This window comes from Heliangelus exortis, chromosome 12, assembly GCF_036169615.1.
Source record: "Heliangelus exortis chromosome 12, bHelExo1.hap1, whole genome shotgun sequence".
Lineage (NCBI taxonomy): Eukaryota > Metazoa > Chordata > Aves > Apodiformes > Trochilidae > Heliangelus > Heliangelus exortis.
In genome coordinates this window covers 6698161-6714631 of record NC_092433.1, presented here as the reverse complement: position 1 = coordinate 6714631, position 16471 = coordinate 6698161, and the positions used below count along the sequence as shown (strand labels likewise).

At 50.5% G+C, this 16471-nt stretch overlaps 1 protein-coding gene across 1 annotated transcript; it reads left to right on the top strand.

The window, feature by feature from the left end:
- Nucleotides 1-4618: 4618 nt before the first annotated feature.
- DUSP7 (dual specificity phosphatase 7) lies at nt 4619-13088 on the top strand. The gene is made up of 3 exons (XM_071755716.1): nt 4619-5323; nt 7721-8149; nt 10667-13088. Exons 1-3 carry the CDS (start codon nt 4912-4914, stop codon nt 10972-10974), a joined length of 1149 nt encoding a protein of 382 aa, XP_071611817.1. The 5' UTR covers nt 4619-4911; the 3' UTR covers nt 10975-13088.
- The last annotated feature ends 3383 nt before the right edge of the window (nt 13089-16471 follow it).

Below are 16471 nucleotides of genomic sequence, written 5' to 3'. Positions count from 1 at the left end.
CCTTATGCTCCATGAGGTGCTCTGTGAAGGTTCCTCCTTGTGGTGGATCTCCCCCAGCCTACATCTACCTGCCATTGCTGGGACAGCAAGGAGGGAAGCTGCTTGCCAGGGCTCAGCACCCTCGCAGGATGGATCTCCCCCAGCCTACATCTACCTGCCATTGCTGGGACAGCAAGGAGGGAAGCTGCTTGCCAGGGCTCAGCACCCTCGCAGGATGGAGCTCACGGGAGACTTTGCCCTGAAGTGGGGCTGTGTCACGAAGAGTCAGTCTCTTCCCATCACCAAGTCAGATGCCTGCAGCTTCAGAGCTGATGCTCCACGGGGCTGGGTTGGGCAGGAGGGAGAGCACTGGGCTTGTGATCCCCCCGCTGAGCTGCTGTGGTGAAGCTCTTCACCAGGCCAAAGCCATCTGACATTTTTCTCGGGGGCGGGTGAAGTTAATGAAGCCAGATTAGGCAGTGCGGGGGCTGAGGAGCTGGAGTTCTGCTGAATATATATGAAGACAAATGTAAATGCTAAACTTTCTAGGGAGTATTTTTACCCTGGCTCAGTGTTAACGTTGATAAAAATAGTCACGGATTAGTGCAGGAGTGGAAAGCAAATTTGGGGCTTTTTTTTTTCCCTTTTCTGTTAGAACCTTGTATCTATTTCTCCATCAGGAGTTAACCCCTTAAATGCATTCATGAAGCATGGGATAAACCCCCAACAAGTGCCCTTCCCTGACAAAAATAGCTCTTACCTCAATTAAGTAATTTAGGAAGGAAAGCTGAAGTGAAAATTAAAATTTTTTTCTTTTTTTTTCTTTTTTTTTCCCAATAGAAAAAAGTGATTCAGTCCAAGAAATTCAGCACTGCAAGAGGGTGGTAACATCATGCCAGCCCACCTGCTTGCCTCCCTAGCACCCAAATGCTTGTAAAGCAAACCAGAAGCTGCTCTGGGAGCCCAGGTCATTTGAGCAAATTCCTAGCTGAAATGCTGCTCACAAAATAATGCTTTGGGCTGCCAGTCCACCCCTAAACTGCCAGGAGGAGCATCCTCTCTTGGTACTGATGGGTATTTGACAACAGACACCTGAGCCAGGTGAAGACTCCTGCTAGAAGGAGCTTAATAGCCTGATGGGATGATATCTGGGCCCTGAAGCATACCTGATGCTTGTTATTAGGTGGTGCAAACAGCTGACTGAGCAATGAGCAGATAAGTCCTAGGAAGGTTTAGCTGCTACAGCCTAGAGCTGCTGGGGAAAGGGCTGCTTTATCAGTTGAGACTGGAAAGAAAATCCTTTTGGGGTGCAAAGTTGTTGAGAAAGTGCATGTTAAGATGGGGAGGGAGGAAGTTTTGCATGCTTTTCAGAGAGGTTCATATTTAAATAGAAAATGTGGTTTAACTTCCGACCAATATCTGATTGCAAATGCTTTTGCTTTATTCTTCAAATCATTGTAGCCCTCACCTAAGCTCTAGTTAGTACCAGGATTCCCTGGTGGTGTGACACTTTTGCTTGGCTCAAGACTTTGGCTGATCCTGCAGCTCAAAGTAGCAGCTGCCATATCCTTGGGAGCTCTGGGCATGGGGAAATGGCTGGTCACTGTATCTACATCGAGTAGAAAAGCTTATGGAGGAGAGAATCTTTCCACAGCAGGGTGACAATGAGAAAGCTGCAGACAGTCCTCCTATGTGTTAGAAACCCAAGCTGTGGTGGCACGGCATGGAGATGATGGCAATCCACATCTAGAGCAGCTCTCACTTCGTGCTGCCCTTGTTGCAAGCACTTGGGATGCTTTGGAGTCGAGCTGAAAGCTGCTTGCTTCTGGACAAGTACTGACCTTTCAGTTGTCACCCAAGCCATGTACAGAGTGAGACCAGCACCTCCCAGACCCTTGAGCCCTGCCAGCCCTGCAGTGCATCCTGGCCCCATCCTGCATGCTTCCGACCTGCCAGGTTTCAGGAAGCCTCACAGGTGTGAGGTGCCTTCTCCTTAGGAAGGGTTTGGAGAGGGATGCCCAGGGCTCTCCGTAGGGCAGAGATTTCTTCTTTCACAGAAGAAATACACTCGGTCGGCAGCCCTGGCTGCTGCGGGGAGGATACAGAGCCTGGCAAGAGCATCCTGGAGCTGAAGGATGAGAACCAGGCTTGGCTGCGGTGCATTTTGGAGCAGCTGACTCCAGAGGGCAGCAGGCTGACAGGATGGCACAGCCCTGCCCGCCGCCTGGCAGGGGGAGCTCACCCTGCCCCCGAGTTCCAGGAGATGGGAGAAGCGAGGGGAAGCTTCTCTGCTCCCCTCCCAACGCCCCTCAGCTCCTGGCCGGGTGGGCAGAGGATGCGGTGTTAAGCGACTTTATTTTGCTTTCTCCCTCGTCAGGAAGAAACCTGGTCTTGCCCCTCTGCAGCTGATGTGCCTGGAGCCTGTCCCGAAACTTATGTGGTTGCTGATGTGACCGCAAAATGGAGGTGAAACATTTCTCCGCTGGTTTCAGCAGCACCGCACGCCCGCGGTCGCGCTTCCCCCCTCTCCTCCTCCCTCCCGCACCGCCCGCAAGGAGCCACAGAGTCCCCGACACATCTCTGGGCACTGCTTGCACTACACCGAGGCCTTTAGCCCCAGATGTAAGAAGCTTTTCCCCCAACCCGCTGCTGTTCCCCTTCCGAACTGAAGGTGCTTTGATAGCCATACTGAAAGGTCAGCTATTTTCACCGTGGCTTGCATAAGAACCTCAACATCCTCTGCTGTAACTTCCTACAGCAACACTGAATCACAATAGCTTCCCACAGCAACCAGCGGTAAAAATAAACTGGGCAAGGGGAAGTGGACAGCTTCTGCTGTTCCGCTTTCTTTGGGCACAGTTAAGTCACAAAAAAAAGCCATGTAGAACAAGGCATTTATTTTGCTGATGCTGACGAAATCCACGGCTGGTTCGGAGCACGGTCCCACTGAAATCACAGAGTTTCTGCAATGGGATGCTCAGAGTGCTCAGAGTTAAGTATCTGCTCAAGTGCTGTGTTGAGTCTATTTTTCATTAGGATACAGACTTAGGAATCAGACTAAAAGGAGACAGGGATCCCAGCGCAGTTGAGTGCTGCTTTTGTACAAAAGACAGAGGAAAGCAGCCTCCTTGGGATATTTTATCTGTTAAGGGTATATAAAAGATCTCTGGGAAGCGAGTGGCTCCATTATGGTTTCAGTAGTAGATGTTGGCTTTGAGAAAAGCAGATCTTGACTGGATGAGAAGTATTTTCAAATACAATCCAGCTTGTATCTTTTTGCCCTGAGACAACATTTGAACAGCACAGTTTTAAACACTATTGCTACTAAATCTCTGTGTGTGCATGCGTGTGTGTTTGTGTGTGGAGGGGCTGTTCTAAAGAACAATATCTTTCCTGTTATACAAGATACAGCCCAGGTCTTGAAAGACAGCCAGCTGGGAAAAAGCCCTGGTGAGACCTAGTCAGGTTGCTGAACCTGGGAATCCGCTGGTAAGGCTGATCCTGATTCTTCCCTTTGTAACAGGATTTGCTGAGGAAGTTCATAGTAAGAGGCCAAAAAGGAATGGCTCATCTGTCCCAGAATGGGCAACAGCAACTGTTTCCCTCCCCTACCACTGATGCCCATGGGAATTTGAAGAGCACGGGCTTGTTGGATAACCCAGGTGAGAGGGAACCATAGGAGGTTATGCTCAAAGCTGGGTCAGCCCTGAGGTCAAACTTTGGTTCCTTGGGGCTGTGCTGAGTCAAATCTTGAAAACCAAGAAGGATTGAGGTTGCACAACCTCTCTGAGCAACCCACCAAGGTCTGACTGCCCACATGGTGAAAATAGAATGCAATTGAAGCAGCTCATGCAGAACCAGGTTTTTAATGTCATCCTGCTCATTTTTAAAAAGAGAAAGATCAAATCTATTTTGTAACAGGAACAGTTTGTGTGAGGAATGGAAAACTTCTGGTACCAGAGGACTGATTCACACAGAAAGGCACGGAAAAGATGGAAGGAAACCAGAAGGATGCCTCCAGCTACATTCCAGTCTCAAAATTTCAGCATTGCAGCACAAAAGGTTTGTATTTATAGCAGTGGGTACCAACAGGGAAGATACTCTAAAAATAAGTGAGGTTGCACAGATAAATTCATCTATTTTGAGCCTCATTCTGAAAACGAAAGGGAATCCGGAGGCTTAATGAGTCTCAATTTATTTTGGAACTGTGCGCTGCTGCCAAAGACGGAGGCCGGGCTGCGTGTGACCCGCTCACAACCCCCGCGGGTCCGTGGGCCGCCTCACCTCACGACAGTAACTTTTTCTTCAACTTTTTGGCTGAAACCCCCCGGGGAGGGTGCGGGGGTGGTGCTGGTGGTGTCTGTGTGATGTGCGGGGAGTGCGGGAGAGTCTCCGGCTCCGCCCGGCGCCCCCCGCGGGCTCCCCACGGACTCCCCGCAGCGTGGGCCGGGTCCTGGCCGCCCCCCGCGCGCCTTCCCGCGCCGCGCAGGCCCCGCCCCCCGCCCCCTCATTGGCGCTGGGGGCGGTGACGCCGACGATGGGCGGGGTTTGTCCGCGGGGCCGCGCCGCTCCACCGCGGGGCCGCGCAGCTCCGCCGCCGGCCGGTCCCGCCCCGGTGCCCGCCCCGGTGCCCGCCCCGCCTCCCGAGGCATGACACGCCGAGCCGCCGGCGAAGCCCCGCTTTAATTGAGGCCGCCGGGATGGGGCGCACCGCGTAGAGCAGAGCGGGGGCCGCCGCCGCTGCCGCGCTCCGGGCCGCACGCAGGCAGCGCGCAACCCACAGCCGGTGCGGAGCGGAGCGGAGCCGTCTCCGGCGCGAACCCACCCCGGTCGCTCCGGTGGGGGAGAAGAAGCAGCGGAGCGGGGCCGCTGTCCGGTCGCCGCGTGGGTGGCCGGTGGGCCGGGCGCTGGCGGCCGCCGCTGCCGAGCCCCATGAAAACGCAGGTCTGGGGGAGCTCCCCGCGGGCGCCCATGGCTGCGGCGATGCCGTGCAAGAGCGCGGAGTGGCTGCAGGAGGAGCTGGAGTCGGGCGGCGGCCGCTCGCTGCTGCTGCTCGACTGCCGTCCCCACGAGCTGTTCGAGAGCTCGCACATCGAGACGGCCATCAACCTGGCCATTCCCGGGCTCATGCTCCGCCGCCTCAAGAAGGGCAACCTGCCCATCCGCTCCATCATCCCCAACCACGAGGACAAGGAGCGCTTCGTCAAGCGCTGCAAGGCCGACACTGTGCTGCTCTACGACGAGGCCACCGCCGACTGGCAGGACGGCGGCGCCGCCACCTCCGTCCTGGGGCTCCTGCTCCAGAAGCTGCGCGACGACGGCTGCAAAGCCTATTACCTGAAAGGTGAGGGATCCCCCGCCCTTCCTTCAGCCCTGCCCTGCTCCCGCAGCCCTCGTCCGGCACCCCTCCTCATCCCCTGGCCGGCCACTGCATCGCCGGGCGCCCATCCTCTGGCTGGCTGGAGGTATCTGGATTGTTTTGCTTCCTTCCTCCCATCTCCGTCTGCCTGAGTTCTTGGGTTTGTTTGTTCGTTTGTTTGTTGTTGTTTTTTAATTTATACCGGTAAATTTCCCCAGTCTGCATCCCGCTTTAATTCTCCGCACAAAATGGTCGCAGGCTGGAAGCGGTTGGGAGCTCCCCAACCTCTTCCTGCGTCTCCTCTCCGGCAGCGGCGGGAGGCACCCCCTCACCCCCCCTCCCCGCCGGGGCGTCCCCTCCAGCGCTGCCGCCCCCCGGGGCACCCCTCGCCTCCGCTCCCTGCAAGGGGCCATTCAGGGGCCCCCCGGCCTGGCGCCAGGCTCCCCTGCAGCCCCTCCGGGAGTGCTGACCAGATTTGGAGTGGGCCAGGAGAGCCCTTCAGTTTTTTTAATTTTTTTCTTTCCTCACCACCACCCCCCTACCTCGGCATCTGCGAATGCGCTTGGGCTTTTATTTCCCTTTCCATGGAGAGGCCGGCAGGGCTTGGGAAGGGGCATCCCGGCTGCTTTCCCGGGGCAGGGCGATGGAGGAGCCGGGAACCCTGCTGCGGGGGAGCCGAGCCCCGCACATACCTTTTAGTGAGGGCCGGGGGTGGTTTGGGGGGTGGTCCTGATTTTTGAGGGTGTGCGTGGGGTTTTTGGCCATTTTAAAAGATCACAGCAAGCCTCCGCAGGGGGCTGAGCAGAGCCCACAGCTGGGATGCTGGGACCTTTTCCATCCTCCCGGTCCGGTCGCTGGGTGGCGAGTTTGAGGCAGAAATAACAGCGTAGAGCGGAGGAGTGGTGGAACCGGGGGGGCAGAGTGGCGAGGAAAGTTGCCACTTGCAGCCCTTTAAAAAACACTACTTGTTTTTTTGAGAAGACTCTTCGGGTAGCTGGGGGAGACCCTGGTACGGGGTGGGGGTGGCAGAGGGACAGGCTTGGGTTTGGGGACCAGTCCTCAGGGCTGTGCTGCCTGCACAAGCCTCCTGCAAAAGTGACGTGGGGCGGGAGGGGGCAAGTCCAGGGGTTTGATCCCACTTATCCTCTCGTCCGTCCGCTCCCCGCCCGTGCTTCTGAGTGAGTCTCCCTTCCCATCCCATCCCATCCCGGTTTGGGGTTTCCCATGGCTTTGCTACTTGGCTTTGTCCTCTCGTTTCTCTCCCCGTCGTCCTCGTTCCTAGCAGGAAGGAGCAGCTTTGAAGTTAATCCTAAACTCTCCCCGATGGGCAGGGGAGGAGCTGAGCCCCTTTCTCTGCCTTTTTCCGGGAGCCTCGGTGGGAAATGTTTCCAATTAAAATTCCAAAATGGCTCCTCGGCGCTGTCTGGCGGCGCGGGGGGAGGAGGAGGAGGACGAGCCTTTTTCATGAATGGATGTGGCAGGAGCTGTCTGTCCTGCTCAGTGACCCCTCCACAACCACCGAACCCACTAACAAAGTTTCCAGGAGGCCTTTCTAATTAAACCATTTGTCAGTGTCATATCCCGATGGTCGAGCTTCGGTTTAGTACAGCCTGGAAAGGAGGTGGATTGGTGGGGTTTGTTGTGGTTTGATTGGTTTGGTTTTTTGCTTCCTTGCCTCTGCCTTCTTTCCTAAACTGTTGAAACGAGCAGCTTGAGAAAAGGACTTGGGAGCAGACGTGAAGGGTCCCGTCCCTCCTCAAGCCTGCTGCAGTTTGGGTGAAGGAGAAACCTGTGATGCTGCTGTCACAAAATGTGTTTGTAGGGATAAAATAGGTGTGAGGATCACTCTGGCAAAGCTTATTGCCTTTTTTCCTGCTTGAAGGTGAATTATTCTGTTGGGTTTTAGTGCCAGGGCTGGGTATATTGTTGTGGTTCTTGGTTTTATCTTTTCAGATGCAGATACTTTTGTGCTTTTCTTGTCTAGGTGGCATAATAGCTCTTGCCTAAAGTGCTCCAGACCCATGTTTCTGAGAAGCTAAACAAGGCAAGATTGTCTCTTGCCACTGATTTTGTTTCTGGATGTTTGTTTCTTTTATGGCTGAGATTTGTCCTCTATCACAAGAAATATCAAACTTGGTAAGAAACTCTCTTTGGTCTTCTGGGACCTGGTTGCTCAGTAGCAATCTACCCAGAGAAGGTGAGGGAGCAGGGAGATGCCTTTCTTGGGGTGAAGTTGAAGGTATACCAACTTTTCCTAGCAAACACTTACTAAGTGATGTGCACACATGTCCCGATAGAGGGATTTCACAATCTGAAGAATAAACCACTTTTTTTTTTTTCTCTCTGCCTCTCCCCTTCCCTCTCTCCTTTCCCCCTTCCCAGGTGGCTTTAACAAGTTTCAAACTGAATATTCGGAGCACTGCGAGACAAACCTTGACAGCTCCTCACCCAGCAACTCTCCCCCTGCTTCAGTCCTTGGCCTGGGAGGGCTCCGGATAAGCTCTGACTGCTCAGATGGTGAATCTGACCGGGAGCCCAGCAGTGCCACGGAGTCGGATGGGAGCCCCATCCCTAACACTCAGCCTGCCTTTCCGGTCCAGATCCTACCTTACCTGTACCTGGGCTGTGCCAAAGATTCAACCAACTTGGACGTCCTGGGCAAATATGGCATTAAATACATCCTGAATGTGACTCCCAACCTGCCAAACATGTTTGAGCACGACGGAGAGTTCAAGTACAAGCAGATCCCCATCTCAGATCACTGGAGCCAGAACCTCTCGCAGTTCTTTCCTGAGGCCATTGCTTTCATTGGTAGGTAGTTGGCTGAACATCTCTTTCCATACTCACTGCTTGGGAATGTGGCAAGCTGCTTCCCAGGGCTGTTGCCTTTCTCTGGCCTTTCTCTGGGCCACAGCATCAGTGCTGGCTTAGCAGCTGAGTGTCATGTTGCTGAGGTGATGCTTTTGGTTCTTGTCATCTTGGCTGGGTTCAGGGAGGCCTCCTTTTCCAAAATGGAGCCCTCTTACAGCACCCCAGCTGGGTTACCTGTGAGTGTTAGGACTGGCCCTGCTGGACCCAGCCCTGCTGTCTCTTGCCCTTGTATGGGGTTTTGTACTTGTGTGAAATGGCTGAACTGAGGGAGTGGGGAGTTCCTCTGCCTGCTTTACTCCAAGGAATAAGTGATGATGGGAGTTGTGTTAGTGCAACTGGTGCCAACAATTCCTTAGCCCCAAGAGTGGTTAAAAATCCCAGGGGGGTGGAGGGGGATGTTTTCGTTTCCCTAGAGGATTTGCTAGTGTAGTTGTGATTCTGCTGTAAGTCGCCCTAGCATAACTAACTCCTTGTATGGATACTTCTCCTAAGGTAAGTGTCAACACAATGAGTTAGTGATTATAATTACACTGCAGAGCTCAGCTGGAGAAAAGGCTGTGCTAGACAGCCCCTGAGACAGCTTTGGCTGGCCGTGGTGAGGGGTGCAGGGGAGGCAGATCTCTCCTCTCAGGCTAATGGTGACTTTAAAAATTGATTCTTATTCTGAGAAGTGTCTGTTGGACTGAACAGGGATGTACACTTCCAGCATGATCTTTGCTGTCTGCTGGTGATGGTTGTTAGTCTCACCGGTTCTGATTTATGGGGCATGAGTGGCACAGGTAGCCATGACCATCATTAACTATTAAAAATTGCAGCTTCTTACTTGGTTAAAAACATTAATGCTGGTAAAGGTGGAGTGGACCTGTACCTTCAGACTGAAATGCTGCTTTCTTACTCCCCTCCCTACATGCTTGCTTCTTGTCCTGTAAGTCCTGAAGCAGGGCAGAGGGGTGACAGGTTCTCAGCTGCTGTTTAACTGTCAGAAAACCTGTTTCCCAAACACTCTCCTTTGCCCCCAGCTCTGTTCTCTAGTAACACGATTTTGATCAGAAGTAGCTGCGTCGGTGTGGCAGCAGGGACCTGTCTGATGTTCCATCTGCTGTTCCTGCATGGAGCTGTGGGATTAAACGTCAGGGGTGAGGTACAGGGTCCTTGCTGGCATGTGGTGTTTTGAATTTGTCAGCTCCAGTCAGCCAATGTCTCTGAACACCTAGCTTGTGTTTTGCAGTTAATGACAGGAAATGGAGGATTACCTCACTCTAAACCCAAGCACCAAGAAATGCAGTGCAGGTCAGATGAAAGGCAAAAATGTCTCAGAAAAATGTTGAACAGGGAGAGACTTGGAGGATGGATAGCTGGGTATGCTGGGACATGATTGCCTACTGTGCTGGAAACCTTTGCCTGGTTTTGGAAGCTGAGGCAGAAAACCTGTCGTGGCTTGGGTCTGGATTTTGTTTTGCCTGCATTTTCTTAGCAGTTCTGTGTGCTCATGGTGCCTGAGTGTCTCTTACCTCTGGCTTTGCCTGAGGATCCTCTTTCTCCTGCCACCTTTTCCCTCCCCGCCAAGCTCTCAGTCAAATGACTGACTTCAAAAAGGGCTGCCCAGAAGTAAGCAGTGCTGGGTACTTGTGTGCATTCAGCTCTCTCAGTGGCGTGTCCCTCCTTCAGCACTAAGATGTCAATTCATAAAGGGATCACGCTGTTCCGGCTGTGCGAGAGACAATGAGTGTGTGTGTGCTTTTCAATCAGTGGCAAGGGAGGAGAAATTTCGTCGCTGTTCTCTCGCCATTTTTTGGTCCAGCCTGCATTCCTGCTCCCTGCTACCATTCATCCTGAGAGCCTCCTCCAACACAAGCGTTTGTTTGTAGTGAAGTGCATTTCTTTCGACCTTAAAGAGCAATTTCACAATAAGGGAAGTTCCTCCACTTCAGACTCCGCTTAAATTGGCCTTTGCTACATTCAGATAACTTTCTAGTGGAAGGAGGACAAGAGCAGAGGAAGGGAGTAGCTTGCATGGTACTGGGCTGCAGCCTCACATCCCCAGTTAGTTGGCATTGAGATGGGTGTGCTGTGCCTGACCGCCAGCATCACCCTGGAGCTGTTGTCTCCAGCTCCACGTGCCCTCTGTGGTTTACCCCATTTCTCTGTTTGAATAGAGGGTATTGATGATCCCTAGGCAAGGGATGTGTTGCCAGGCTGGATTAGTAGTTCTCAAGCATGTGACGTGCTTAGCCTTGTGCAGAGCAGGGATGTGCAGCTTCACCATGTGGTGGGAAGTTTTCAGGAGCCCTTTGGAGAGATGTGGGTGTCAAGGGATGCGAGATGGTGGCACTAGGAGCAGGGCATCCAGTTCTGGCAGTTGTCCTGGGAGCTTGCAGCTGCCACCTGGCCCCGTTCCAAAGCCATGGATTTTTGGTGCAGAATAATAGACTCCCCCTTCCCCTTGTCTTGTTTCAGATGAGGCCCGTTCCAAGAAGTGTGGGATCCTTGTTCACTGCCTCGCTGGCATCAGCCGGTCCGTAACAGTCACTGTCGCCTACTTGATGCAAAAACTCAACCTGTCCCTGAACGATGCCTATGACTTTGTGAAAAGGAAAAAATCCAACATTTCCCCAAACTTTAACTTCATGGGCCAGCTCCTGGACTTTGAGAGGACTCTAGGACTCAACAGCCCTTGCGACAACCGCTCGCCCAGCGAACAGCTCTACTTCACCACCCCCACCAACCACAACCTGTTTCAGCTGAACACGCTGGAGTCCACATGAAGGGGGAATGTCACCTGGTCGGGAACACTCGAGCATCAAATTGCTTCTCTTGAGCATTTCAACTCTTACAAAAGTATCTGTCTTGCCAGGCAGCTCTGAAACGACTGCCTTCTCTGGGCAGAGGTGCCTGATCGCTGCTTTAAGAAGGCTACTGCCGTTCATTAGTATCCTGATCAAAGTGGTTTGAAGAGGTAGAGTTTTTAAAGGGGGTTATTTAATAGGGGCGATGTTACCGCGTTTTGAACGCAGCTGTTACCGGCAATAACCGCTTTCCTGGGTGCATTGGGACTGTCAGAACACGCACACGTGTGAAGAGCTACCAGGGGGTTAGCTTGCTGTGGAAAGTGAGGAGATTTATGCACTTGGAAACCTTGAACAAAAGGTGTTGGGCCAAGACTGTTTTAAAACCCAAGTTTACTTTTTTTTGTTTTTAAAAAAAGAAAAGGTAGATCTTACTCGAGCTTTGGGTTCAAACTCTTTTTAACTGTGTAAGTTCCTGACTGTTTGTACAGACGAGGTTGCAAAACCAGTATTTTATTCTGTTTCTTGTTTGATCATTTATTTTTTTTTAATCAAATGTTTATATTGACCAAATGCATTTTGCACACTTTGTGAAGCCTTGGTATGTCCTGGCATATTACTGGGTACTCCAGAGAGAGATACATGCTGCTGCTGTTGTTGTTAGCATCTGGTAGGAAGCTTTGTTATGTGTGAAGGCCAGTTGGGCTTAAACGCAACCCCTTCACCACTCCTGCACTCACAATCACAAACTCTGCACTGATTCAGCCAAGGTGACTAAGCTGCAAGCATTTTTTTTTTAATTTTTTCTTTTTTTTTAATGCCACCCCTGCCAAAAACACTGTTTGCTATTGCCAGAGGTAAAACTCTCATAGCCTCCAGAATTGGTAGAAGCATGTCTGAGCCCAGCTTCATTCTCTGCTGCCTGTTGACTGACTTAACGTCATCCAGCTGGCCTGAAACCATTCCAGCTTCCCGAGTCTGGAAGGCAGTTGTGATGTTGGTGTTTCTTGTGCACACTTGATTCCTTCCCATGTGTGCAGAGTGGAGGGGGGAGCACGGCGAGCGCCTGAAGCAGTGCAAGGATTATGTAGCAGGACGGGACTGAATCGTCATGCGTGGAGCATGTGAGGGGAGTGAAGAGATGTGGAAATGAGAGCATTGTAAAAGATAATTTTTTTTATATATATATATATATATATATATGAATATATATATTAACTGGCAAATTCTGAGATGATTGGAGCTTTCATCAGAGGTTCTGATTTTTCTTTTCTTCCTCTTTCAAATAACTTTATGCCGTGCCTTCTATTCTGAGAAGACTTGTTTATATTTCTGGCTAGTGTTTGGCAAACACCTTATACCAAGCTGGGAGGGGAGGAAGTGGTAATAATTTCTGGGAGGAGGGCAGAACGGAGTTGGAGATTTCTTTATTGGCTGCAATGTAGTCCCTCCTTTCTCCCCCCTCCCTGTCCACTTTAACTCTCATGTAACTGAAAAGAAAAAAAAAAAAAGCCACGGATTTTTTCTAAATATCCAGTTTTTTGTACTTTTTTCAAGAAAATGAAAAAAAAAGAAAAAAATCTCCATATGGAGGAATGTTTGACGCTGTCACATCCTGAAACTGTTCTTTTTGTTAAAGATGTTACCAGAATGTTGGAATGAGCTTCTCTTTCTTGTTTTCTGGTTGTTTTTTGTTTGTTTGTTTGTTGGGTTTTGTTTGCAACAATGTTGGGATCATGGGTCATTGGAAGGGAGAATGGGCATAAGTACGGTTGTGAGTGAGAAAATTGAGAATATCCTAATTGCATCTTACCTCATGGAGGATTTATTTTTTCAGGGATTTTTTGACAGTGCATCTGTATTGCATTACAGCTAAGCTGGTTTGTAAAAGCTTCCTGTGCTGTTAGTGGTCTTTCTTCTTTAAAGGAAAAAAAAAAAGATGCATCTTCTGATTAGTACAAATGAGAGCTTGTTAGTGAGGAATGGTTCTGCTTTCTGAGTTATGAAGGAAAATTAGTGACCCTATATATACTGATCCAATATTGGGACTTTGTTTATATTGCAAATAAATATTATTTTTTCTTTAAAAATGATGTTTGTGTCAGATGCTTGTCTAGGCTCTGCCCATATAAGGGCAGGCTGCTCTTACCCATTTTTTTTTTTTTTTTTAATGGTTGATTAGCAGTCTTCTGTGACCATGAAGAGCATTTGCTGGGCAGTGTTCAAGTGTGGTGTTTGGTTTCATGCACAGCTTAATTTTTAAGACCTGTGGTAAAATGGAGAGGGGGAGGTAGAAGGGTGACGAGAAGGATACGGGGTATTGGATAAACCAGAGAACAAAGAACAGCTTGAGAATGAGACCAAATTTGACCCCAGCCATTCCTCCACGCCAAAAATAAATAGATAAATTAAAGGCACTTTTGTTTGCTGTTTAAGTGTGGTCTACAAAGGCGTGGCAAGGCCTTGCCCACAACTGCTGTGATAGCAGGCTTTAGTTTGGTAGGAAAGCAAGGAGTCATGGTGGTGTGGGCAGCCACCTGATGACTTCTGGGTTTTGGAGACCGGGAGTCCCCTCCTGTATCCTCAGATAGAGAGGGCCAAGCTTCTGGCTGCAGTGTCACACAGGGACTATGCTGTCCCCCTGTGCTCCCTGGCTGTGGGAGCAAGCAGTCTGTGGGAAATCTGGAATGTCTGATGAGGATGCTCTAGGGTGAAATGTGGCTTCAAGTATCTGAGTGCAGCCCAGCTAAGGGAGCTGTGGCTCCCCATGCCTCTGCTCATAGCTGTGTGGGACTGAACAGGAGTGGGTTCCTCACCCACACCAGTATTTCTTGTTTTAACCTAAATAGCAAAAAAAACCAAATCACTGATCAGTTGTTTAGTTCTTCCAAGTGAATGTGTGTATGTGTTGTCTTGTTCTTTTACTCTTAGGGCCTAAGCACCAAAGCCAGATTTATTCCAGAAGGAGCTCAGGCTGATGGGTGCAGAGCCTGTTCTGTGGCAGGACAGGTAGTCAGAGGCTGCAGCAGGAGCCAAGGGAGCAGGTGTGTGCATGAGAATTCGTTTACTCCTTCACTTTGTTATGGGAATCTATATATTGATTTAGAGGCCTGTTTGTGGCTCAACAAATGAAAGTCTACCTGGTATGCAGGGAAAAGAAGACCTTTAGGTCTTCCCCTGTAATTACATGGTAGAGTAGCTCTTGAGCAAGATACGAAACCATGCTGGAGGCTGGCTGTGCATTGAAGGAGTGTGGAACAGCTTGTCAGGTGTATGGCTGTATTTCCTTCCACCTGATTTCCTCTTAAGATTTTCTGCTAAAGTGTAGAATAGGATATTAGCAGCTCTGTAAGCACATTTGCACAGTAGCTGAGTTGTGGCTGTCTGGAACAGCACAGCCTCTATCTGCGATGGTTTCAGAGCAGCTCCTTCAGGGTACCTTATTCTGGGAGATCCAAGTCTGTTGTGAGTGTCCCACCACTGCAGCACTGAAAAGCAGTGTTGCCAAAGGAAGGAGATGGCTTGTTTGAAAATCATTCTGCCATCTCCATGTGTTCTTTCCTCCAGGGCCCAAAGGAGACTTTTCTAAGCTCCCTGGCCTTGAGAGCAGGGAGCAGCCAGTCTGGCAGGTCCTCAGCCATCAGGGGTTTGCAAATCTTTTGTGCCCTGCTTCTTGGCTCAGAGGGGTTTCCTTGGAGACCTGATGTCCTGTAATTTAATGAGGAGACAAGAACTGACATCAGGAAAATGCTGGAGAAATAGTTACAGGGAGAAAAGAGAGCATGGGGTCTGTCTGTACTCCCTTGCAGAGGCGGGCACGAGCGCTGGCTGAGCGTAGGAGCATGGGCTGAGTGAGAAAGCTGCTTATGTTCAGATCGGTGGAATTTGGCAGGGAGATGCTGCTTCCCACATGCACCAGGGAGAAGCTCCTCAGTTAACCCATTGATTCCAGACAAGGCATTTGTAAGATGCTGTGTGGTGCATGCTCTGCTCTACAAAATGAGGTTATCTCCTGCTTGGGCACAGAGATCTTCTGTCCCTAGGTCTTCACTTGTAATGCCACAAGCCTTTAGGTAATAAAAAGTGGGAATTTATCATCTTTTTTTTTTCTGCCATGGATGACTGTCTTATCTCTCTAATTTGAGCAGGTAGAGAGACTATAGGTTCCAGGTACTTTAAAAATATTTCTCCCTCTGCTTCAAGTCATGGCAAAATAATAAATCTCTGAACACAGGGAGAGGTAAATTTCTGCAGTTGCCCACCAGGAAGCCCAGATAGATTTTGAATACTTTCAGCAGCTTTCTGCACATCCTATCCTGCCTCCTTCCATGCTGCCTGACAGAGCCTGGCTGCTCACCCAGCTGGAAAGGGAAGAGCAAGTAGATCAGGTATGTCCTGAGCATGGGGGTGACTGCTTGGCATCTTGTGAAACAGGAGAGCAAGGAGTATGTTGCCAGGGCAGTGAGGATTACTTGCGATCTGAGAGAATGCAAAGTCAGGGGACATGGGTTCCAAGGAGCTGCAGGAGGGGGTTGTGAAGGTGTGGTAGAAACAGCAGCAGGAGACCAATGAGCAGGACATGGACTTGGGGAAGAGGCCTTGGGGTTACTTGTAGCTTTCTTTCTCTTGTATCTACTCTTATCCCTCTCCTAGGCCCATATTTCTTGGTGTGGCATCAAATGTTCTCTGAGCATGATGCAAGTCAACTTCTGCAGCTCTGAACTTGCCTGCTGTTGCGTCACCAAAAGCTGCTCTGGGAAAGCAGACTCTTGCCACCATCTGAATTTGGGTGCTCACATTTCCAAGGTAACCAGGTTATTTGTGGGCTGTTCTTTTCTTTTTTTATCCTTTATGTGAGCAAATCAATCTATTTGCAGTGCAAAGGCATGTAAATAGTTCGTCTAATCAACACGTCTTTGTATTTACAGCTGACTGGCACAGACTGTGATAGTCATGCTCTAGGCTGCTCAGAAAGTGTGAGAAAGTGGGCATTCTTCTGGATTCTGTGCCATTTGCTCCCGTGCTTCCTCAAATCTTTCTCTTAATTGTGCATGAGGTCGGATCATTGGGGCTGGTTAAATGTGATTTGGAAGGAGAGGGTGGGTGAGGAAACGTTCAGCAGGTAGGGAGAGCAGCTCATAGGATTTCCATCCAGCCTCCACATCCTTTTCCTGTGAGTTCCTCTTTTCAAGCTACAGAGTCCCATTTCCACTGATTTTGTCTTTTGACTTTCTTGCCGTGTCACCCAGCAGCACAGGCCGAAAGGACGGGCTACAGTGAGGCCATCCAGAGATGCCACAAGGTCACTGCTGGATCCCTGTCTCAAACTTTAGATTTGGGCAGGAGACACCAGCCACAGGAGTGTGGTGTGAGGGCAGTAGCTGTGCTGTGTCCTGGCAGTCGTATCGCACCAAAGGGTCTCACGGTGCTGGGGTGGGAGGCGAGCAGGTGCTGATGGCTGCCATGTCTGCCCAGG

What these genes read in the sequence shown, in the direction of transcription:
- DUSP7 (XM_071755716.1), top strand. Translation starts at nt 4,912, where the DNA reads ATGAAAACGCAGGTCTGGGGGAGCTCCCCGCGGGCGCCCATGGCTGCG. An exon ending in CAAAGCCTATTACCTGAAAG is followed by an intron (nt 5,324 to 7,720) that starts GTGAGGGATCCC and finishes CCCCCTTCCCAG; the next exon opens with GTGGCTTTAACAAGTTTCAA. An exon ending in TGAGGCCATTGCTTTCATTG is followed by an intron (nt 8,150 to 10,666) that starts GTAGGTAGTTGG and finishes GTCTTGTTTCAG; the next exon opens with ATGAGGCCCGTTCCAAGAAG.